The 25,957-nt window shown below is 38.9% G+C and overlaps 1 protein-coding gene across 4 annotated transcripts in view; it reads left to right on the top strand.

Moving 5' to 3' along the window:
• EPHA6 (EPH receptor A6) overlaps nucleotides 1–25,957 on the top strand; it is a 730,500-nt gene that overhangs the window by 691,796 nt on the left and 12,747 nt on the right. For all 4 annotated transcript variants that reach the window (XM_064496237.1, XM_064496232.1, XM_031457432.2 and 1 more), the window contains 2 exons: nucleotides 10,234–10,383; nucleotides 25,178–25,371. In XM_064496237.1, coding sequence (XP_064352307.1) covers nucleotides 10,234–10,383; nucleotides 25,178–25,371 — 344 coding nt within the window. The remainder of the gene's footprint in view (nucleotides 1–10,233; nucleotides 10,384–25,177; nucleotides 25,372–25,957) is intronic.

Here is a 25,957-nt window from a genome sequence, read left to right as displayed (position 1 = left end):
ATTGCTTTTCCAAAATTTAGTCACTGGGAAAATCTGCTATAAAACAGTGAATATGTTATGCAAGTAAAAGCAGACCTTTCAACCTGCTTGGTATGGTGCATGATTGCACACACTTACTGCAGGTGATTCTGCCAGAATTAAAAGTAATTTAATTTTTTATTAGACATTTAGTGCAAAAGGTCAAGAAAGAGGTTTGGGATCCCTGTTATCTTATGCTTAGAATAATTTTTTAAACTTATTTATAGCACTTTTTATCAAATGATACAGATCTTTAAGCCACAACAAAATTAGGATGAAAACAAACAAACAAATCAAACCAAGTTGTATGTAATTTCGCATACAGAAATTGTGACAGCACCCCAAATTATAAGATTCTGTTTTCCAGGGACACGTTTCAAGTTACGGTGACATTATGAAACTGTACTGACTACCATTCTAAATGCCTAACCAAGCCTTCAGTGACATGGCCACCGATGTTTCCAACTTCATGGCCACTGGTTTCCTCCTTGGACTCTCGGAAGCAGCAATTTTAGGCAGCTTGCAAGTCCTGGACATATTATGCTGTTCCACCCTCTGTGTGCCTTTGAACTCACCGTTCTCTCTGAAAGGAAGCCCTGGCCTCTGTCTTACTCTTCAAATTCCTACTTTTCTTTTTACTCTGTGTAAGACATTAGCTCTATTATGACACCTTTCTGCTTCTCCCCACAACCATCCCAAACAGCTGGCCCTCCTTTTTTGCTGCCAGATGAATTTTGTACAGACTTCTGTTAGAGCCCTTACCCTCTGCTCTGCCGTTATTTGTTTACATTGATGTCTTTCCTGCTCTAACATGATCTCCCTAAGGACAAGGAGGATGTCTTTGTGACTCAAGCACCTGGCATGTGAGATGTGTTAAAAAAAAAAAAAGTTTGATCAAAAAAAAAGAAAGAAAGAAAGGAAGGAAGGAAGGAAGGAAACAAATGAATGAATGCCACCAGGGATTTTCAGCGCCTCTCTGTGTGATGCCCTTTATAGACTGAAAATTTAGAATGGGAAACTTCCCTTTCTTCTTTTCCTTGTCATTAACCAAGTTCATAATGGTGACTAAGAAGGAACTAAAAAGTGGCATTTGAATTCCACTCACACACGTATGGTTCTGAGACTGTGGTTTTTCATTTTACATCATTTGCCTAATTCATCCCATCCAGTCATCCCCTCAGCAAATAATCATTAAATTCCTATATAATCATAGCACCATGCTAAATACTGTAAAGTAGATTACAAAGAATAGAAGACCCTCCAAGATTTTTATAACCTTCCTGAGATGACAGCACATCCACATTTTTAAAAGCCAAATAGTGGTATACAGAAGGTACGTGACGCTAAGTGCCAAATGAGTGAGGCAGACAATGGGTGTTGCAGGCAGGCTGAAGAGGAGTAAGCACGTTAGTCATGAACAAAACAGCACCTGAGGGAAAACTGACAAGACAGCATTCCGTGTTGGAATAATGGAATGAACAAAGGTTTGTAGAAATTTTCTCTACTAAAAACCCGAGGATACAAGAAAACTGTTCTCCATATTTTAATCGTTTGATCCCAACTTTAAAACTTATTGAGCACACTAGCATTTTAATAATTCTCTCAGCCAAAGTCTACCTTTAAAATAGATGTATTTGCACTAAACATTGTTTTGGTATTTCCAGTCCCAGGGACTTGCAGACTTTTCTCAAGTTCTTACCCACCTTTGGACGTGAGCCCCTCAGCCTTGTGCTGCCCACAGAGCAATGCTTTCTTGCTCTTTCAGAAGATTGCCCTCTCTTCTGTCGAGTGCTCATCAGTCAGCATAGCCGGTCGCAGACAGACTGCCCCTAAAGATGTCATTACGTCATCTTGTCTCTCCTCCTCAGGTTACTCTCAGAGCTAGCCTTTCTGACAGTGGGTAATTTGAGGTCACAGTTGCACTCTGAACTGACACATCACAACACTGCATGCCACAGCTGCAAGAGAAGACCTGCTTCTCAGATACGTTCAGTCAAAGCACTGTGGGTCTGTCAGGAAGAGTCTGCTTTCATGTGTGAAGTGCCTGTGGGCATAACAGTGACTCAGGAAGCCACTGAGCTCCGCACTCACCCTTTCTGCTGCGTTTCCTCAGACGGAAGTGGAGGTTGTGCCTTCTGTTTTAACTCACTGGGGTGCGATGTGTATTGACAAATCACAGAGTATTAAACTTCCCATGACCTGCAAGATCACACAGTCAAGCCCTCTCAGCTGACAGAGAATCTGTGGCTTGCCCGAGATCACACAACAGATTAGGGAAAAGAGGAATTAGAAGCCGGGGGTTTTGCTTCACAGTTGCTTTCTCACTCCACATAGTACACTTTCTCTCCAAAGTAGGCACCCCTGGGATTATGAGAATCACTACTGTGTGTGCCTGGAGTCCTATACACTTTCTCCATCCTTTTTAAATATTTGTTTTTAAACAGGGTTTACAAATACTACTACTGTAAATATAGACATACCTCCTTTTACACAGTCTCTTTTCCTGAAGACATCTGAATGTCAGATCTTTGGGATCTGAATTTTTCCCCAAATAAATAGCATCCAATTATTGACGGGGATGGGAGGTATAGGATTAATCACTGCTTTGTATTGGTATTATTCTCGCAGGGCCACTTGACAAGAAAGCAAAGTATTCGCTCTTTGGTGGTATACATCAATTTGAGGCCATTCAGATAAAAATGCTTTGTAAATGCTCCAGTGTTATATGTAGGAAGAATTATATTATCATTTTATATATTACATTAGCATTTAATGTATTAACTGTCTCAATATTAATGGCCCAAAATAAGTAATCTTTTATTCCCCTTTATGATTTATGTGGTACATTTTTTAAAAATCTGTTACTTCTGTGCTAATTTCCATAAGTCTTTGCCATCAAAACTATAGGTGAGATGCTTAAGAAAAGCTCGTTAAAATACACTCGGGAAGAAGTGGAGGGGTAGCTAATCTTCTGAAGAGCTGGATTAAAATGCAAAATGGAGGGAGAGAGAAAAATAGAGAGGGAGAGGACGCTCTAGGGGAACAGTGTACTGTCCAGAGAAGAGTGGAGTAGTGTTTTTCACTCTATTGGTATCAGCTATCCCCTTGGGACCTTACCATACAGTATATTTGTAAAATCATAATGAATGATAGATTATTTTTTTTAATCTGCCTTTACTGTCAGTGGTGTTTAAGTTATCTACACTCAGATACAATTATATATATATAATTATTATATATTATTAAACATATATATATGTTTAATTCCCCATGCATGATAGTAACATTGTGTCCTCCTTTATCTACCTTATAGGATGGAATGGAAAATCTAATTTAACAGATACCCTCAGAATAGTGTTATTCACTTAATGATATAGCAACTATATTCTCATCAGAAAGAGAATAAGTACTGAGAGATACGTGGCAATGAATTGTTTTCAGGAGCAATTTAGGAGGAAGCATGTGAAAAGGATTCTAATTCTTGAGGCTTTGAGTAGCATGATAAGCACTGTCTCATTAAAGGAACAGAAAAAATAGCATTCACTGAGTTGTTTATACATTTAGACAGTGAATAAATACGTAGTGTAGTTCCAAGTAGACAGCGTGAGGAGAGAAGAATGAGAAAGTCTTTCCACAGTAAGGAGTTTTTTAGAGAGTGGAAAACAAAGCTGACAAGCTAGCCATTCAACTTTAGCTGAAGTCATTCCTCAGCTGTTCCTATTCCTTATGAAAAATATGGGTAAATACATTTCAGAAGTAGATAATTGTTTCCTAATCAGAACAAGGAGGTTGGGTTAAAGTCAGAGTGGGGACAGGGGAACAGCAACGCCTGTAGGAGCCACGAGCGTAATGGAAATAGGGCAAGTGCGTCTGATGAAAGACTCGGTGAAGCGGCAGAGTGGAGTGGCGGTGCTCTGGGCAGCCCACGGCCTGTCTGAAGACATTTTACTCACTTAAAAAACTTAGCCTTGGAAAGCCTAACTGTAGGCCTATTTCAGCGCAAGGTCAAATAGTGAGCTCTGGATTCATAAAATCCAAGACCCTGAGACCTCAGTGAACACCCACACAGGAACAAGAAACAACTGTTAAGGAAGTCTTTATTGTATGTAAAAGAGAAAAAAAATGGTGTGTTTCATATGTTTTTGGCCCCAAACAATGCTATGTACCATAGATTTCTACAGTACTTATCATCCTATAAAAACTGGTTGTTATTAACCCATGACTTACATTTTTAAAATACTATGCCTAAAAGGGTCTTTTGCAAGATTATCTTGATCGACATGTATGAATCTCATGATACGGATGCAAAATCTTGTGCGTGTGGTGTGTGTGTGTGTATCTGCATATGCATTTTTGAGGGAAAAGGTTTGTAACCCATCCAGTGTGTCACAACTCTACAAAGAGAAGAGAAACTTTCAAGGAAAAGGCAAGAATTCCAGAGAGAATCATTATCAGATGGGTCCAACTGTAGGCAGAAATGTGGGTGCCAACATTCAGCCACAGATAATGTTCTTTGAGGATAGAAATCTACCTATGAAAAAATAAGATGAATGAGATAGGTCTTCAGTTTTGAAAGGGAAGTGGTGGGGCAACAGGAAAAACATAGACATGGAACCAAACTCAAACTGGACATGACATGGTCTGAATTACAAGAGCTGAGTCAGAGCTTGTCCATCAGCAGAATTGGTGCCTCTGGTTTGAGAAGATCACCCTTGAACATGGGCACTGTAGGAGGTAGGCTCAGTGGCTCCAGATGAGTGACCTGGGATGCTGGTCTGTGCTGGAAGCCAAGCAAGTCCCCCCAAAAGACAAATTTTAAATACATAAATCAAGGAAACAAGTAACATTTGCTGAGTGCCTACCATGTGTTGGCAGCTAAGAGTTGCTTCATGCATACTGTCTCGTTTAACCCCCTCAACAGTTAGCTTGGAAGCCAAAATACGAGAAGCTTTCTCCTTTGTGACCACAAAAGAATTCATTGTATTGTGGTTCTCAGACTTTCTTCAAGGAAGGATAGAAATTACCCCATACTTCAGAAGAGAATGAAACTTCACAAAGTACCAAAGTTGCCCTAGATCAGTAGATCTTAGTGAAGGAGGAGAGTATGTGCCCCTCTGAGAAGCAGGGAGAGGGTGTAGTTAAAGGCTTACACAGAATTATACAGTTGTGCACTGGACTGTTTTAATTTGTTGATTTGAGAATACAGACTAGAAATAGATGCTCAGAGATGGGTTTATTTCTCAAGATCAGTAATTCCCAAGAGAAAGAAAAATATCTTTTCTGTATAACTATTGTGTGATCTTTCTGTGATTTGCTATGGCTTTCCAGGACACCACTGTGAGTTAAGGCAGAATATCCCAGATGCTGATTCCCCCATCAATGCTCCCAAAACTAGACCACTCTGCCACAGATAATCCACTGACAAGAAATTATAATGTAAAGTGATCTCTCAGTAAACACATTAATGCCCCTTTCGTCTGCCATCAATAAGTCTCCTTATAATGAGTTTTCCAAATAACCAATGGTTACTCATTAACAGTATTTTAACCCATTAAGGGGATTAATTAACCCTATTAAAAAACAAAAGGGAAAAAAAGTCAATGTGTTGATTCCATGCCTACCTAAGATGTATTATTCATGCTGTAACCTTCTTAAACAAAAAGTGATTGAATTATTTTAACTCTTTCTTCTCACTCAACATGATCATTGTGACCATTAATTATTGACCTGGGATGTAAAATTAAGAGTGTGCCTGCATGCTTTGCTGTCTGTTATCAGGCTGTCTGTTCACACAGTATAGGTACCAACTCATATGACCTATCTCCTTACAATTTAATCAGAGCTGTCGGAGCTGAGAAATTGTAGGCAAATATTAAAACCCATTATAGTTTACCATTTTATGATCTTTAATTCAAATCCCCTCATTTTGCAGATCTGAAATATAAGACTCAGAGTTAAGACTTGCCCAGGATCACACAATGGATTACAGTAAAACTGCATCTCACTTCTAATTTGCAGCTCATGAGGAAAAATATTGTTTAGCCAGAATTGCCATTAGAAATTCCTTAAATTAATCTTTAAGCATAGTATATGTGTTTTCTGTACTGTAATTTTTATACTTGTTGGAATTTGGGTACTAAAGAGGTAGCCTGAGGAAATAAAAAAAGGAAAGTCTGCAGGCAGATTGGTGCCTATTCAAACCATTTGCCTTTAAGATAACCATCAAATCCAGTGAATGAGAAAAGAGGGAGATTTTTAGTGTGTTCCTATTGCTCAATGGAATTTTTCCATTTGGTTTCAGTACTACGCTTCCAAACCTTACTATATTTCAATTGATTGTTTCCTCCACTGAAGATAGAGGATTAGGTTCTAAAACTCAGATGTGAGTTAATACAGCTCCACAAGGGGTGCAGAGTTTACAGGTACACAGGCTCCTGGTTCTCCCTTTAGCACTTTCCCTGCTATAACCCCTATAACCTACTTAGTAGAAATCAAGAGCTGAATGTGACTTGAAAAACAGAGAAAAGGTTTGTTAATAACATTTTCAGTGGTGATATCCAGCTTCCTTACTTCCTGTTTCTCCTTTGTTCCCTCAGTGATTAAGCTTGCTGGGTAACAGAGGTATTAGTAAATGAGAAGGCTTTTGAGTTACATTCAGTCATTTTGATTAGCATCTTTGGTAACTTCCTTTTTATTATAAACATATGGTAAAGCAACATGTAATGTTCCAGTGATTGTGATTTCAAATCTAAAGGTCTGTTTGTTCATCACTGAAACCTGAAACAAACATCTGGTGGTTAATGCTTTCAGGAAAAAAATACATCAGTGCATTACCTCTGTCTATGATTCAAGATCTTGGGCAAAAATAAGTAGATGAGATTAAGCCGGAGAAGTTTGTTGGTCCATTCAATTTAATTAAAAAAAAAAAAAAAAAAGAACTGGACTTCATTGTTTCCTCTAAAGTAGGAAAGGCAATAGAGACAATACAATAATCTCAAGGGCCTCGTCCCTTCTGTCTCATCTTGCACTTAGATATTAACTGTAATCTAGTATATATCCTCCATTTGAAAAAACAAAGATTTGAATGCTTTCTTATCTCCATCCCGTGTATGCTCAGAATTACTGTTTGTGTATACCGTCAGGTTCATGGTACCACGCATTTTTGTTAATTAGAATTGTGTCTCCTACATTAAAACTTCTGTGCCAATGTTTCGTATTTTAAGATTCATTCTAGCTCACTTTCCATTACAATATGACACTTGAAATAAAATTTGAAATAAAGATGTACTGTCCATTTTGCAATGTTGCTCATCTTAGGGGGAAGATTTTTTTAAGGGGATAGTGTATTAGTCCACTAGGGCTGCCCCAACAAAATACCACAGACTGGGTGGCTCAAATTTTTCACAGTTATGGAGGCTGGACATCCAAATTTAAGGTGCAGGCAGTTTTGGCTTCTCCTGAGGCCTCTCTCCTTGGTTTGCATGTGGTCAGTTCTTGCTGTGTCCTCACATGGCCTCTTCCCTGTGCCTGCCGGCCTCTGGTGTCTCTTCATCTTCTTATAAGGACACCAGTCATGTTGCATTAGGGCCCACACTCCTGACCTCATTTAACTTTATCTCTTCGAAGGCCCTCTCTCCAGATTACAGTCACATTAAGGGTTAGAATTTCACCATATGAATTTTAAGGGACTACAATTCAGTCCACAACAGGTAGCAGTGGTGCTATTAATCAAACATTCTGCAATATCTTCCCCTTGGGGAAAAAAAAAATAAAATCTTAGGAAGAAAAGTGATAAAGTTATCATTTACATGTGATACCAAGTTATAGGAAATATAAATTTATATGACTCATTTATATGAGATGTCATTTCTAAGTGAATGTACATAAAATAGCCCTTAACTCCATTTTTTAGCCTGTCTCAATAAAACTCAGCAAAATCTAGCAAGGGGACAGCCCAGCAGACTAGCAAGTCACACTTCCACATCCTGTTCACCAGAAGAGGCCAAGAAAGATCCAGAATCAGAAATGCTGGATGAGACTGCTGCTCTTGCATCTGTTCTGAGGCCAAATCTACAGATTTGGTATTTATTCTCTGGAAGGATGGCTTCTGTAATTGAAAGAAGCCTGAGCCAGACCTAAGTGGCTTCGAAAAGCAGAGCAGCAAGACAGAGGAGCCTCAGCCACAACACGCAGTAAAACAAAGGCTGCTGTCGTGCTGGTGCACGAACATACATCACAGCATCCTTTTCCCCTCGTGCACTACAGACCACCTAGTTTTTTCAGAAAAATTGTATTCTGTCGGATCAATGTTCCCGTTTCTGAATTTTTTTTAATGCTCTGGATTAAGGATTACCAGATGCAGTAAATAAAAATATAGGATGCCCAGTTAAATTTGAATTGCAGATAAATAATGAATATTTTTTAGTATAAACATGTCTCATGCAGTATTTGGGACATACTTATACAAAAAAAATAATTCATGGGACATACTAATACTAAGAAAAAAAAGTATGTGTTACTCATTTGAAATTCAAATTTAACCATGGGTCCTATATTTTATCTGGAACTCCGCTTGGGTTCAAGAATGAATCCTCCCCTTGCAGCTTCCTTCCCCCAAATCACTACCCTCTTAAACTTCTGTCACCAACTTTGTAAAATCAGTTTCCAGGTCTTAATTTGCCCCAAAAGGTGAAAACCCCAGGTTTCAGGCTCCCTTCCGTTTCACTGCTATGATCTATGGTTACAGATACTCAAAGTTAAAACAACGCTAAAGTTAGTTTGGCCTCGCTTTTCCCCCCATGCTGAAATATTTGCGTCTTTGTATCAATGTCCCGTAATACTCCTACGGTGACATAAGATGACACTCTGTGCTTTTGATAATGTGAAGAAGTTACCTCTAAATCTCTGAACCCTGGGCCCAGCCTGCTCTCCTGTAAAATGACAAGACCGAATTCAGGGTTCCTTCTAACAATTCCTTGCTACAAGTCTTTAAAATGAGGGTTCTGTTAATGTTCTCATTTGCCTTGTGAAATCTAGTTATTCCTGTTTCGGAAAAAACTCTTTTCCCTTCAATTTCGGTTACTCGATTAACAGCTTCCTCTTTAAGGATGTCAGCCCTCAATTCCTCAAGGGCCGGAGAATGCAATCTTTATTTCCTCCCACCCCACTCACCCTAACACCAGACTCTGAGCACAGCAGGTGATCGGATGCCGTGATCATGAGAGTGCTGAAATGAGGAAACAGTTCCGTGGTGGTGGGTTTTCTGCCTGTCGAAAATCAGCTGGAAACAGAAGCCGTCTCCGCGGGGTCGAGTCCGCCGTCTGGCAGCCGCTCCTTGTTCTCTTCCGCCATCTAGTGGCGTTTCAGTCGCTCCCGTCCGCCCAACCTGCTGTCCAGAGCAGCAGATTTCAAAGACTGCCAATCAAATGGATGAATTGTTTTATTCTTGTCATTACAGGAAAAAGGGACTTACAAGGTGTTTCTAGAGATAAAATGTGATGTGTTGATAAAAATACGTGTAACAGCATCGCAGGCTTTAATACCTGAACAGTATAGATTTAATTCATGCAATTTAGTCTAATGTGTTCAGATGTTAACTTGAACACTGAAGAATGAAAAGTATAAACTAAAGAGTTCTAAGGAAAGATCAGCCTTCTCAGGGGCTCTTGTATAATGTTCAAGGATTTTTTTTTATTTCAAATAAACATAATCGTAACAGATGAAAAAGAATGAAAGGGAAATAGAGTTCTGATAAAAATTGAATTTGTAGAGGATGTCTCAATTCTGTATTTAACCATTTGACTTCAGTTAGGTTAGAACTTATCATTATTATTTATAATGCAGTACAGTGTTTAATGAATGTTGGATGATACTTAGTTTTAATGTCCTATAATCTGGAACTTTATTCAAATGGCATGATAGTGAGTTTAATTGTGTGATTCTAAAGTGAAAATAAATTTCTCTAATGAATGAAATAAAATATTTCTGAAGTGTGACTTATGTCCCATTAAAACTGTGTTCACCAAGTAGCTATTACAGGAAAAATATTCCTGACATTTTTACATTACTCTGGTTTTGTTTTTATTTTTATTTAAAATGCCAATGCTATCATGCAGTGTTTAGGTCTTTCTAATAAAAGTTATTTAATTGGAATGCCACTTCAGTTTTTAATACACTTGTGACCCAGCTGAAAAAAATCTCCAATTTGTTTTCCAGGGTGGGAAAATACCCATAAGGTGGACAGCCCCAGAAGCCATTGCCTACAGAAAATTCTCCTCGGCAAGTGATGCGTGGAGCTACGGCATCGTCATGTGGGAGGTCATGTCCTATGGAGAGAGACCTTACTGGGAAATGTCTAACCAAGATGTAAGTGCCACCCATAGTTAAACTGCCATCTTGTGAATGCAGACACAATAGTATGCATGGGGAAACACGCTTCACCCTCCCTCAGATTAGCCCTTGTCTTCCTGAGAGTGGTTCAGGGTCTGTGGCTGAACTTAGGAAGCTAAGTAGCCTTTCACTCTGAGGTGTTTGTTGCCATAGGGGCCAGCTGGCGGTGTTTGCCATGTGAGCACCTGACCCATGTCTTCCATCTGATACGTCCACACATATTGTTCTAATGCTTATGCAACGCCTTGATCTACAAGCGACAGAAAACCAAGAATCATGTTTACCCTCATTTCTCCCTTAGGGCAGTGTAATGCACTGCTGTAAAGGGCAAATTAATTGAGACTAGATATCACTTAATAGAAAAAGACTGAATGCTTTCAGGCAGTGTATTATCAATATGTCATCTAGCGTGGTTCTTTTGAGATGCATGACTCTTTACACAATCTGTTTTCTTTCTGCTTTAGCTGTGAAAATTACCTTGGTGGTTAGTAATATTATAGAATCAGGTAGTTAACACACATTTGACCTCTGTGGCCTGTCCAAAGTAGTAGAGACAGTCATCAAAATATGCTAGTATCCTGACAATGTAAATAAGTGTGCTGTCAGAACTGAAAATACATTTTAATATCACTCCCTCATCTCAGAATTTAGACCTTGTCCACTCACTTGCCTTTCTCAAAGCATCTAATGGTTTCTGAGACAATGGCAGTGGGAAATCAGCTCTAATGGGATTCTGAATGTTCAGAGGTGAAAACAAAGACTGTGTGACTGTACAGAATCCCTAAGCAGAGTCAACTCTTGTCAGATCTCTTCCCTTTTTTCCATTCACTTGTTTGAGCCACCTGTCCACACCTCACCCTTGTTACTCCATCCCAACCTCAAGTCGTCCAGGTATCTTAAGGTTTTGTTCAGTGACAGAGTTTCTCCTTTCTGAATGCCGGGCACGGAGAAGACTGGGCTGTGGTTAGCTCACTATGGCTATCAGTTCTCTCTGACATGGAGCATTACTTCCAAGCTGAGTCCTGCTCAGGCTTGTGGGTGCCTGCTTATTCTGTGGAGAATGCCAGGTCCAGAAACTGCACGGCAGCAGATTCAAGGTCATACACACTGCCCAGGCTTGCTCTTTAAAGCACATCATCAAAACACACAGCTGGGTGGCTCAGTCCTGCAGAGCATCCGCCTTTGAGTGCAGAGTGTGCTGTAACCAGCAACCTCTGCTCCACTCCCAGCACTTAGACTTTTTAGATCCAGGCCTTTTGCCTAGAGTTTACTATTCAGGGAATTTTATTTGAAGGACCTCATTGCTCCTTCCTGCCTCTGGGCCTTGTTTGGGGCAACTTGTGACTACCTCTCACACTCGTCTTTAGATTAAATCCCAGAAGCAGAAATGAAATGTGTTCCTTCTCTCCCAGAAAGAACTCACCTTTTTTTTTTTTTTAACCAGTTATCCAAGGTAATAGAATCCTGGCTTCAGTCTCCATAGTTCTTGTTCTACTCTGAACCCACTATAACGCTTGCCTGCCTGTCTCACTTTGACACGACTAAAATAGGCCATTCAAGCAAATCTCTAGAATAAAAAGTCCTCCTCCAGATGAGTCAAAGTCTTCACTGCACAGAAGAGCCCTCAGTTCAAGTACCCTCCTTAACTAGAACCTCATTTAGTCCTTGTCTTGACCAGTTCCCTGACAGACTTAAAATTAAAAATTGCCTAACTCAGAGGGCTCCAAACTTTACTAATCACATAGCCTTGCAGGAAAAAGTTTTTGAGCCTTCACAGCTGACATGTGTATATTTCTTGGCACACTATGTGCTAGTACTACTGTACTAATATATTTCCTTTTCATTAAAAAATATTTGTTGAGGGTCTTCTCTGTTCCAGGAACTAAAGATACAACAGAAAACAAATGTTACACCTTGAAGGGATCATACAGATGATCTAGTCCAACCCGAGTTGAACTTGGTTATGAAACTGAGGCACAGAGAAGCACTAAGATATCCCCAGAATCACATAATAAATGCTTTGACAGTGATCTTAGAAGTCAGTTGTAATAACCTTGTAGAAGAAGCCTTGGACAAGGAGAAGACGGAATCACTGCCTCTTGGATGGTAGTTGAGTTTACAGTCCATGGGCCAGCAATTCTAGGGAGAGGGAAACAGACTTTAAACAAAGTAAATAAGCAAAATACATACAGTATATAACATGATGATCACTGCTTTGGGGGAAAAAGCAAGAAAGGAGGATAAGAAATGCTAGGGGTTTGGTTTTAAATATGCATATTGCCAAATACATTGATGAAAGTCATTTCGTCATGGTCATAAAAGTCCTGGTTACTCTTATTAGACATGCACAAATAGTCTTCCTTATAGTAGGATGAGACAAATAAACATAAAGAGAAGTTCCATTCTTTTTCCTGCCCCCTGGATTACCATCTTACCACCTGGGGTACATTGTACCACCAAGCTAGTAACCAAGGCCATCATTAATGTAGACTGAAATTTAACCATGAAAATGCCTCAGTTTCATGACCAATAAATACAATAAAAGGACTTGGTTAAATGATGTTTTAATATTCCTTTTAACAGTAACATGCTATGAACTTATAGTCTCTAGAGAAATAGTTATCATTCTTGCCTCAGCAAGTGAGTGACTCAGATTGTTCTTCTCTGAAGTTGAGGGCTTTCCTGAACCTCTGTGGAGGTGCAAGAATTCAACAGAGCTCCCATGGAGCAGAGCAGGTGCAGGTGAAGGTACCAGGCCACAAGACAGAATTTCTAGGAGAGCAACCTCTGAGAGAAAAAGCCCAAATATGTAGTTCCCGACACAGACCCCTTGTACATTGTTCTTAATTGTTGCCTAGAGTCATCCACACCCTGTAGTCACCCCTTCCCTTCCTGGCTCTCATCCAATTGTTTACCCAGCCATTCTGTCCATGTACATTGATGATCTGCATCCAAGATGATCATTTAGAGAGCCGTTCTGTGTATTAAACCTCACTTGGCCATAAAGACTGTACCTGGAATCAGAAGTTGCTTGCAGCCAGGAATAGACATCTGAGGTTAAGCCCATTCTCTTTTGTTCAAGATTTTCCAGTGCCCGCAGCACAAGGCTGAATGCTCCCTCCACCCAGAGCTTTAGTTGTTTTTCAAGGACCGGTTAAGGGCTAGGCTGGTTATTTTCATGGTCTTTGAGTGGCTACCAAAGAATATGCAAGCAAGAATCTGAAAATTGGAGGAGAACAAAAAGTTCGGGGGGGGGGGCGGTGAGGGGAAGCCAAACCCTTGAGGTCCTCAGATCAATACAAGAGGAGAAGAAAGCAGTAAGAGCTAAAATCTTTCATCTATCTTGTGAATATTTTTTGCTGCTGCAGTAAAGAGAGTTGGAATTCTGTTTAGCTTAACACATTGGAAGTCAGCATATCTGTGACAGATCCTGTAACCAGAATTTCTGTTTGGAAGCACAAATAGCTTAATCAAAACTTTCTGAGCTGCCTTCTCCAAATACTGGTTATTTTCTATTTGTCCTGCATTTCTCATTTGTTCATTCAAAGTACAGTCTTGTGTTTGACTTTTTGCAACCAAAGTGTATTTTAAATAATGAAAGTAATTTTTAGACAAAATTTCAAGTATGTTCTATGTTACTGTTTTATATTTTTATTACATTTTGGTGAGTTTAATTTATGGATATAGTTAAATATGGAATGTTAACATGCTTTAAGATTTTAAATGAGTTTAGGACATTCCATATAGTGTTTATGAAGTGGTCCCTCCATTCTGCAGACTGTGACATATTTTATTACAATGAACAATTCTGAGTTTGCAGAATCCATTTTGGTGAATAATATAATGAGTTTCCCAAAGATAGGTGATAATATACATTAGAGAATGAGAAAAAATAGAGTGCAGAGGACTAGTCTATAAAAGGCCATTCAGCAGTTACTGATAACACACGTGCCAGTCACTGGGCATGGGGGTGGAGATGGAGAAGGAGAAATCCCAGCCCTCACTCTCAGGGAGCCCTCAATGTAGGTGAGGAGGTGAAGTTCTGCCTTTTGTCTAAGTCTTGCCCCTGCCCCCAGGTAGAATGTATCCTCTCAGGGGTAGACCTCAGGCCTTCTTTTTCTTTTTCTTATAGAAAACATCGTGTGACTGCAACATGGCTGTTTTTAATAGTTGCCCTTAAAGGCACGCATACTTTATTATTCAAGATTCCTTTGCTTATGAATGAACGAAACTCAACTGAAACTAACTTAACAACAAATAAATTTTTTTTTTTTTTGATTTGTGAGAAGGTGGTTAGGCAGTGCCGTATCTCAGGGGTCATGCAGGACTTCAGTGCTTTCCAAGCAGTGGGTCCATTGACCTCATTTTCTGCAATTGCAGAAGTTTTCTTCTTTGCTTTATTCATCTTTATAGTACAGAACTCAGCATTTTGGCTTAGCAATCTCAGTAGAATGGGGCCTTCTCCCTGTGAAAGTTCATACACCCATCCCAGAGAAGACTGGCTGGCTCTGCTAGCCAACGCTGAACCAAAATCACGCCTGAAAATGGATACTGTGATTGACAGAGAAAGGTTAAGATACCAGCCTGTGCATTAGGAGGTGGAAGGAGCACTGTGACTGCCAATATCCCCCATAAGCACATAGAGTGAGGGAGAAAGTCCCCAAAGGAAATCAGTTGTGCTGCCAGAGATAAACTATTATTCTTTTCTGTACATTGTTTCCAAGAGCAGCTTTATTTATTACAATATCAAATGGCACCAAAATATTAACGCTGTTCATCATTATATTCTCATGAAGCAGCAAGTGTATTGGAAAGATCCTGAAAGCTTTAAAGAGGGGTTTCGCAACCTCAGAACTATTATTGAGCCAAATAATTCTTTACTGGGGTAGGGGGAGGCTTGTCCTGCGTGTTGTAGGATGTTTAACACATCCCTGGTCTCTACCCACTAGATGACAGTAACAGCCTCCCAGTCATGACAACCAAAACTGTTCCCAAACCTTCCCCAGTCAGAGGTGAGATACAAAAATCACTCCCAGTTAAGAGCCACTGCTTTAGAGCTAAAAACATTTGGATTGAAATCCCAGCTCTGCAATTTACTGGTCATGTAATCTTAAATAAGTGTTTTAAGCTTTTTGAGATACTATCTATTATGGGCTTCAAAATACTCAACTGCAGGATTTGAAAGAATCAGAGATAATACATATAAAGCAACTGGTACATAGAAGACACTTAATTATGATTATAAATGGTAATAATCATAGCTTACAATTTCTAAGTTTATTATGAGCCAAGTATTTTAGATTATTGGCTCATTTAATCTTTAAAATAATTCTTTGAGATAGAAACTATTATTACTCCCATTTATAGATAAGAGGCTTTCTAGAAAGTTTAAGCAACTTACCCAATGTTATTAGCTGGTTAATGGTAAAACCAAAGTTGAAGCCCCCTTGCTTACTCCAAAGTGTGTGCTTCTCCCCTCTAAGCTATACATAGAAGTCTAATTTTCAGAGGAGTATGCTACTTCTGCTTTTGAAAAGAGAAGCTTTTTCAGCATATCCTATTAGCAAAAGAATGTGGATTGACTCCTTGTTGTGTGGAACTATAACTCTTCTCTGCAATATGTTTTGTTTTGATGTTAAAAATTTATAAAATGCACTGTATTTGTTATATTTCTTAAAAATATTTAAGGCAGTAGCTTAAAATAAAATCCTAATCATCAGTATATTTAGCTGATTACCAGGAACCCGTCACAGGCACACTGAAGACATACAGCTCCTTGCTATTTTCTAGCATTTTTTTAAAGATATTGCAAGGTAGTGTTTTTATATTATTTTCATCCAAGTTCAAAATAATTGTTGTTTACTGCATAATAGGAGTGCATTGTAATGCTAGGAGCTACGCTGGCTCCAAGGATGACACCAAGGGCACTGCCGTCCTTCCAACACTTACACTGTATAATGTGCTTAACAGAAGAAAATGCAAGCAAAACATGAACAGCAGGCAACATCAGATAACCAAGTCCCCACAGAGCTAATATTTGGGGGAAAACTAGCACCATGTAAATGAGAGGCGACTTAACTTGAACTAATGAGGTGAACGCAAAACTGGCGTCTGGGGCTTTGTTTGTTTTGTTGTTTCCCTGACATGTTGCCGTTAAAAAGAAAAAGAAAAAAGAACAAACAAACAATTCACCTTGAAGCAATTTGAAGCCCAAATGCCTCCTGGGTATGGTATCATTTAAGCATATGCTACTGAGTTCAGTTTCCCAAAAAGAGAACCTCTGTCAGTGAACATCTCATTTGAGGTTTACTAGGAAACATAGTGCTGCCTCAGTGTTTTTGTATTTTTTTTCTCTTTACTTTTCAAAAGTTTTTAATATAATAATGAGTTTTGCTTTAGATTGCTCTCTGAAGCTTACCTGAAGAAAAAAATTACAGTTCAGCTTTAAGACTTTTTTTTATAGATGATGTGGTTGGAAATAACCTTTCGACCTTATCTGAATTGATCCCTCTTTTCAAAATTTGAGAAGGAAGAAAATCACCTTTTACCATATTTCTTATTTCTCAGTTATAGGTCAGTATTTCAGCCAAGAATGTGGATGTGTAGAATCCACTTACCTACAAATGCTGTATGATTTTATGACTTAGAGAGTCCAGTCATTTCCAATTTTTGTCTCTGATTAGATTTTCCAAACTCCACTTTATTATGTGATGGTCCTTGTGTAATGATCTGTGTAAGATACAGTAAATTGCTAACGGCGCATTCCCATTATTTCAACCTTCCACTTTACGGAGGGAATTTTTGCGCTTGTTTGAATATGTTTCTACCAAAGCAATTTTCAAAATGGCCTTCTTTTTCTCAGTTTTTCGATAATTCCTACCATTGGTCTATAGGCAAGAGCAACATTTTAATTAAATACGTGCTAGTCACGCCAGCATGATGCATGTCTGTTACAGAGACAAGAGCAATACCCAAGATATTCCGAGAGTCAATCAATCGCCATTGTAAATAATTCAAATAGTAAAGTTCCAACTAGAGTTAACCAATAGCCAATATGCTATCACAACAGTGTAATTTTCAACGGAAATTTTTTTTTAACTAAATGACCACAAAACTAGGAAATGTAGACATGTCAGCAACATTTTCATAGAAAATTAATTATACTTTCAGTTTCTGTTTGGAAGAAATGTATATATAGAATCTTTTGCTCTTACAACTTTTATAACTTGTATTCTGTTTAAAGCATTTTTACAAAGAGGGTACTTTAAAATCCCCCTTTCCTTTGTACTCAAACGATTTTCCATAGTTTTCAGATACTTTTAATGGACCCAGGAAATACAGTATTTAAGTTGCCTATTATCTTTCTATAATGGAAATGATGCACCAGTGAAGAAATATTTAGTTTTTTCACAGAGAGTACTTGCAGAAATGGGCCTGAGTTTTAAGAACATGGAATATGTCTTTATATTCCCAAAAAGTATACTTTGTTGGAGGAGAACTGGCATAGTAATGAATATCATGGCTCCCCAAACCTTCCTGGCCTCAGTTTACCACGATATCCTCTGACCCCACCTGGACTTTTGTCTCCCTGTGCTTGGAGCTCTGTGGCAAACAGTCCTTTCAAAGGAGGCCAGATCTAGATCTGGAGGTGACAGAACTTTGAGATCAAGAGATGTTACCAGAGTTCCCGCAGATTAAGTCTTCAGTTTCACTGACTCCAGAAACATCGCTTCTTGAGCTGAAAGGTACTACGGCAAGCACTGAATCCCATTTCCGTTTCTTTTCTTTCCTTAATGAGGAGACAGAGACTCATCCAAGAACGGAGCTTGTTAGTGACAGTTCAGGGCTCAGATGCAGTTCAGGTGATTCCTTCACTAATGCTCTCTCCATGACTTACACACTGAAGCGTAGTTGCACAGAGAGTGTTAATCATCTCAAGGCTTTCAGCTATTAGGGCTAAAGATTTCCCAAACCATAAATCTTATCATCAGCAACCTTTTAACCTAGGAGAGTCCTACACTGCATATTTTTCCCCATTTTGTCTACTAATTCAACTGTCTGAAAGATGGTAAGCTACCAAAGACAAGCCCTCTCCATTTTTATTAGTCCTTGACATTCTATTGTGACTTCCAAAAAAATGAGGTTGGAGAACTGTCTTAAGTATAGGGCTTTAAGAAATTCTTTGTCTTAAAGTTAGAAAGGAAATCTTAGGTTTCCAAGCCCTAATGATTTATAAATTATAAATTAGCCTATGAAAAATTGTTTTCTGTCTGTATGTTCTTTTACCACCCTATCCCCCTTTTTCTTAATGTATACTGAATTTCATTTGGGTCTTGATTATTTGTACTGAATTATAAATTCTGTATGTTGAAAAATATTGACTAAGAAAATAGGTATAAGATTATAAATGATTTTTTCTTAGAACCACTTCTTTCCTTTCTTTTTTTCTTTTTTTCCTTGTGCCTATGTAGGCACAACCTTTATACTGAATATCAGAAAATACATTGCCAGTGTTTTGAGTATTACTGTTTTATAAATTTAAGCATGCTGATATCTATAAGTATTCATTATCACAAAAAGTAAGGATAGACTGGGACCCTTGGGGGACCCTTCACCATCCCCCTTCAACCTGAAATTATAGGTTTTCCATAAAGCCACGATGAAGAGAGGGAAGATAAAAATGAAATCATTTCGTATTCCATGTACTAGTGTACATTTCAGTCCTTGCTAAAATTTTGAGATAGTTTCTTTTAAAAGCAAGTATGAATAAGTAAATTCAATGCTCTTCTCTTTGGGAGATATTTAGCAGCCTTATAACATAAAAGTGTGATTCCCTGCCCAACCCAAGCAGCCCTTGTTCAGGGGTATCATTCAGGGATATCTCAGTGTCCTCGTATTGACTGTCTACTCCTTGTTTGTCTAGTTTAATAAAAGGTCCACACTGCCTGCTTCGATTCAGAAACCGTCAACACAATTGGAAAACTCATCAGATTCAGCAAGAGCAGAGCAGTCAGCTACGTGCCCCAGCAGAGCCTTGTGTTGATTCTGGGCTGCTAAAAATTGCAGTGTCAATGACAAAGAACCAGTATGGTCTGCTTAGAATAACCAGCCAGGTTTTAGATAATAATTTCTGGCAGAATCTAATTCCTTCTTCCTGTGCATGGAAGTTATCACTGCAGTCATTTTCATATTTTTTCACTTTATTTTAATCTTCTTACATTTTCAAATAAGGGTATAACCTTGTATAACTCTTCTCCAAAGGTTGACAGCCTAGAACTATCATAAAACCAAGCTGTTAACAAAATTCTCTCGAGTTAATTATCACCCCTTCATATCCTAAAACAACAAACCTCAATTAGTCTTTTAGACAAAGCGCCCCATATGCTCCTGCTCCCTGTCAGTCCTTAACTAAGGAATAAGAAAATACCTATGAAGCAAAACTTCTCACAAAAGGCTTGTTTATGAAGATAAATGTTAATATACTGTTTTCATAGATCACATATTTGACAATGGGAGCTTACTCTTTGAACTTGACAAGGCATTGTTTTAGATGCTGGGAACGTATGCAAAAAAGAAACAGTCCCTGCTCTGGAGGAGCTTGGCTGGCCCAGCTGAGAGACTGCAAGTGTTTTGTAGCAGCCAAAGCAGAGGGGAAGCGGACACGGCCAGAGGCGAGGGCTGAGAGCCAGGGGCATGGTGAGCCACTGCTGAATTTCAGACGTGGGAGGAACACGAGCACAGCTCCACTTCCACAGGATTGCTTTGGCTGCACTGTGGGAGACGACTGAGGGTGGAAAGGGGGAGACAAAGGGACTAGTTAGGGGGCTGTTGCAGTGATCAGAATGAAACATAAATTCTTTGGAGAGAGGATTAAAAGTGGGGCAGATTTAAAATATGTAAAGGTGGTGGAATCAACGTGTCTTCAGTTAATTTTGACCATCACGGAAGGCAGAGGGCAAGCAACTCCCTAACCTACGACTTGAAGAGTGGTACCCTCTTCAAAAGACACATGGCACAGGAGGAACAGGGTTAGTTCTGAACAAAATGAATCACGGCACATGTATGACTTTGCACTTGCAACTTTATGAAGTTGGTATGTCCTAAGGGTGATAGACATAGAGATCTGGAAAGAAAGCTGAGCGAGGGTTGCATGTATGAAAGTCACCAGCTGGCAGGTGAGAGTGAAAGCCCGCAGTGTGTATGTGTATAAAGAGGCTCAAGGTCTGATTCTGGAGGGATGACTCAAGACTCTGGACAGACTGTTCTCTACCACCGTCATGACTGAGGGGCTACCAAGGTGATAATATTAGTCTGTCCTTTGTGGAATTGTAAGCTGTGATATTGAGTTAATCTCATCAGTTTCAGCTTCAGTTTTCTTACCTACAGACTATGTAAAACCACACTCACTTAGGCATTTGAGACCTAAATGAGGTGAGCTGTGTTAAAACACCTAGCCTGGAAATTGGTGTATAATAAGCTCTCGAAGTTATATAATGTTCCTTGAATCTGAAACCAGAAAGCTCATAGAAAGCTTTATTCATGGTCACTCCAGCCCCTAAATTGCTTTTCCTCCTTTGTCTTCTATTTTTACGAGTTGACTGACCCAAAAATCTAGAAGTCATTCTTCTCCCTCTACTTCCATATAATGTCACCCAAGCCCGCATCCCTGTCAGATCAGTCTACTGGTACCCCATAGCACTGCTTCCACCAGGCCCTCCTCACCTCTGGCCTGGATCACTGTCGGCCTTCTTCCTGGCCTCCCACGCCCTCCAGTGCACTCTTCATGTTGCAGGGCTCCAGAGTGAGCTTCCAAAAGGCAAACCTACTGTCTTTACTTGCTAAAACCCTTGTCCCTTTTGCATAAAGTCTGTTTATAGCATGCAAAATCATTCATGATCTCAAGAAATACAGTGCTTACTTAACGTTCTAGTCTCAAATCTCACCATTTCTCTGTTTGAAGACTCTATTCTAGTCGCATGAATCTACTCTCATCCCCTGATCAGGTCACATCTCCTCTCTTGGACCTGTCTAGTTGACCCTGTTACCTTACACATTCAGTTCATCTCCTCTGAGAAGCCTTCCCAAGGCTGGGTTAGGTACTCCTCCGACATGCTCCCATGACTCCCTGTGCTAGATGGCACTTAACCATATTCAGACTCCTTGGTCACCTTCACCAGATTATCTGTTTCCTAAAGACAGAGGTATTTCCTACCCATTATGTTATCGCTTATACATAGGATGCTCAATAGTACACTTTAAGTGATTAATATTTTTGTATTTGGATGAATAAATTAAAAACCCATTAGAAAGATGTTGTGTCTTTTAACCATTTTTGTGAATCATATTGCTTAAATCTCTTCTCTGAAGCCAGAAATTTTAGGTGTGTAACATTCAGCAAGTTAAACCTCTCTATGTAAACCTTGTCTGTAAAGTGGAGGTAACAACAGTACCCACCTCATAGTATTATTCTGGGGATTAGCAGAGTTGACACATGTGAATCATTTAGAAATGGCACCTAGAAGTATCCAAGAGCTCCCAGTATTATTATTGCCACTGCTATTATTGTTGTTATTACTTTTGTCCTATAAGGTGGGACCTTCATGTTTGACCTCTGTCATGTACCAGGGCTCGGGACAAATTTCACAAAGTTGCGAGATAAAGAACTCGCAAAACCAGAGGTCAGCAAGAAGAAATGTCAGGAGTCCCTGAGCCTCTCACTGTCCCCACAGAAAAGCATGCTGGGACCAGACATGCTGAACACATTATGGATAAAGGTTCCAGGCGAAGGACCACACTTCCTTGTCACTCTCTCTTCTTACAGGGCAATCATGAGAGCAACCTTTTTTGCCAAAAAAGAATAAACAGCCTGCTTGGCACCAAGCAGTCTGGATTTGGGTGTCAACTGTTTACAGGAGTTGTCTAGGAAAGTCAGCTCCCCAGCAGCTAAGGACCTTGGGGCCAATGGGAAACAGTAAACCCTTTGGACAGGAGGAAGAAGCCACCAGTCTTACAGGAAGCGGAGTTTGGGTCAAGTGCCTCTCTCTTAAGGAAGAGCAAGGCCCAGTCTCACCTGGTTCATTGTCCAAGCAAACCAGAGAGAAGTCATGAGATCATTTTGGACAATGCTGCTTGATGCACCAATTTTTTTGTTAGTGTTTCCTTCAGAGGTACCCCAAATGCTGACATGCTTGTGCTTTCAATCCATTCTGGGTAGCTTGAGACTCTAGATTTTCTAAGAATCCACTCCTCTATCAAGACAAATCCCAAAATTTCTTCTAACAGCTTTAGTTTTGGTCAATAACATTTATTAATGTGTCAGGAACCACACATAAAGGATGAGAATGCAAAATATAGAGACGTAATTCCTGCTTTCAAGTATGTTTAGCCTTAGAGGGAAGCAGGTGAAAATTACAATACAGTAATAGATTCCATAATAGAAATGTGTACAAGACTCAGAAGCATTCAGAAATGACCCTGTTCAGCCAGAGATTACATTTTACAAACTATGAAGTAAATATGTTTTTGATTTACCCAGAATACAAAATTTAGGATCCAAATAAAAACACTGAAGTCCAGTTAGCAGATGTATAAGAAACATAAAATGGTAATCATCAGTCCTAAAATCAGGTCAGTTGATATGAGATTGGAGAGGAAGATGTTATCATGAGAACTGAAAAGCATTTCTGGGGAATGGCCAGAGGGAAAGTTTGGAAGCTAAAAGAAACTAAGTTCAAACTTCAGCTCTGCCACCTATGCTGTGTGAATTTAGGCAAGTTTCCTAACCTCTCTGAGTCTAAATTTTCTCATTTAAGAGTAGGGGTAATAATAACCACCATATTGAGTTATTTTAAGCAGTAAATTAAGAAGAATATGCAAAGCACTTAGCACATGACACTCAATAAAGGCAGCTAATTTTTTTTCTCAGACTGCAGCTTCACTTGTCATCTGTCTTATTCTGTGCACTTATAATTAGGTAACTCTGGTGAATTGACTAGAGAGCTCTCCTGGGGTGGGATTTTAAAGTCTTTCTCTAATGGAGTTCTATTCTATTTTTCTCACTATCCATAGTAGTTTTGATACATTACAAGCATTTTTACACACATCCTGTTTTACTAAAATGTATTGTAAAATGTCTTAAAATCTAAGCCTAGTTGGTAGCAAAAGTACTCAGAAAACAGGTAAGAAAAAATCCTATCCAATAATGGGAAATAAAGTGAACAGAAAAAAGCTAGTATCCTGACAGGGGAAAGTGTTCTGGTCACAAAGACACTGATGGGATTATGAGAAATTCCTGGTTACTGAAAAAATGAAAGCTTAGCAGTTAAGTTCCTGAAGGTGTTTTATTGCTCCTTTTAACAAATTGCCTCTAGCATTAATTATGGATATTTTTGAGTCATGTCAAATAGTGTGCATTAAAAGAGAAATTAAAATGAGGTATGTTTTTTAAAAATTATAGGAAGTGTATATAGATGGTTTTACAAAAAAGAGAGTGCTGCTAACAATATTTACACTTGCACTTTTGTATTTCTGTTGTTGACACAGGGAAGAGGGGAGGTTGAATTGTGCCTCTCTTTAAATGTTAGTATGTCCCTCAATATTCCCACATCAAAAATGGGGGAAATAAACCCTTTCCTTTGTCTTTTTTCCAGAGGTGATATAAAAATAAAGAGTCACATGAACACCTTTGAACACTTTATTTATAAATAAGCTACATAAATTCCAAACCGATTTTATTGCATTGTTAGGAAACTCCCGGTGGGTCATATAGTAAACAGATAAATAGATAAATATCTTGCCTTATTTTGTATGTGATTTCCTAAGTACTACTACTACTACTACTACTACTACTACTAATAATAATAATAATAATAATATCATCTTGTTGTTACTCTTAACTTATAGAAATTCCTTTCCCTAGAGCTGCACTGTCCCATAGAGTAGCTGCATGTGGCTATTTAAAAGTTAATGTGAATTAATTAAAATTGACTAAAACTAAAAATTCAGTTCCTCAGTCTTACTAGCCACATTTCAAGTGCTCAGTTGCCACAAGTGCAAACTTACCATCATGTTGGACAGAGAGAACATTTCTGTCCTCACAGAAAGTTCCACTGGAGAGTGCTGGCCCAGAGGATACTCAGGCCAAATGTCCTGTTGCTCTGTGGCCTTAAGCTAGGCACTGATAGCATTTCAAAGATAAGTGACCTTAGAAGTTATAAAAGGACTTCGTAATCATATCAGTGTCAGACTAAGGGAAAGCCAGAAGTAAGTGAAGAGGAGTTAAATAGGCAATAAAGAAGAAAGAAGAAATGATGGCTGCAAAAGAATACACCCTGACATTGTTATAAAAGGATGAAAAATGATTCAGGAATTCAGTGCTTCAGCAGAAGTACAATTTTGCTTAAAACATTTGTCACACGTGGTTTTCACTAAATGCATCGATCTTAGTCTGGCTTTCTGATGTCCTAATTGGGTTTTGAGAGATTCCAGGTAAATCCCACAAAAACTATTTTGGGACATTGTGATGAAACTTAACCTCCCATCCGTATATCACAAGGTTAAAAAACCTGGGTGATCAGATGGTACGAACATATTTGCAATTCTTGTTCACAACTTTTGTATTTATCCTTGTCTGGACCACGTGTACTCGCAAGTAGTTTTCATGTTTACCAATGTTTTGGCTTCCACTTCCTGTATAAAAGGAATTAAAACTTAGCCTATGTGTTATTTTTCCCCCAAGGTAAGAGAATAACCTGTGTATGTTTGCATTTAGGTCATTCTGTCCATTGAAGAAGGTTACAGACTTCCAGCTCCCATGGGCTGCCCGGCATCTCTACACCAGCTGATGCTCCATTGCTGGCAGAAGGAGAGAAACCACAGACCAAAATTTACTGACATTGTCAGCTTCCTTGACAAACTGATCCGCAATCCCAGTGCCCTTCACACCTTGGTAGAGGACATCCTTGTGTAAGATGCATAATGTTGATTTTTTTCCCCTTGACAATCATAATTTCTTTCAGGCTGCAGACAAGACTAACAGGTAAAGAGGACAAAGTCTGCTTTGATAACCGTCTAGTGGTTGACCTTTTAGAATAGTGTGTATAAACCATATTTATTTATCAACTGAAAAGCAATTTATTAACATTTTTAAATGATTTTTTTCATAAGAAAACAGGTTCCCCTTTTCTCTTCTCCATATCTAATCTTTCTGAATCACTTTTTAAATATTTTTTCCTATGTGAGTCTATGGTGTTTATAATTCTTTTCTTTATTTACTGATCCTCCCTTACCTTTATAAGTAGAATTTGTATGCCTGCAGCCCCTTTAATTTTCTTGTCCATTCCATATTCCATCCCTCTATTTGAAATGGCAAGCAAGACAGGGGCAATTTGTGAATCAGCCGGGAGCAAGGATGTTTCCTGCTGATCTGATCACACTCAGCTGTTGTTACTTTCCATTGCTAAAACCAGAAAAAGACAGATGACAAGACAAGAAAATGAAGGCACTCACCCACCATTTTATAAAAGTCAGTAGAGTTGAGAAGATCTACTCA

Source organism: Camelus dromedarius, chromosome 2, assembly GCF_036321535.1.
Source record: "Camelus dromedarius isolate mCamDro1 chromosome 2, mCamDro1.pat, whole genome shotgun sequence".
NCBI lineage: Eukaryota > Metazoa > Chordata > Mammalia > Artiodactyla > Camelidae > Camelus > Camelus dromedarius.
The sequence above is the reverse complement of the archived record's forward strand: the minus strand, read 5'-3'. Positions and strand labels throughout refer to the sequence as shown.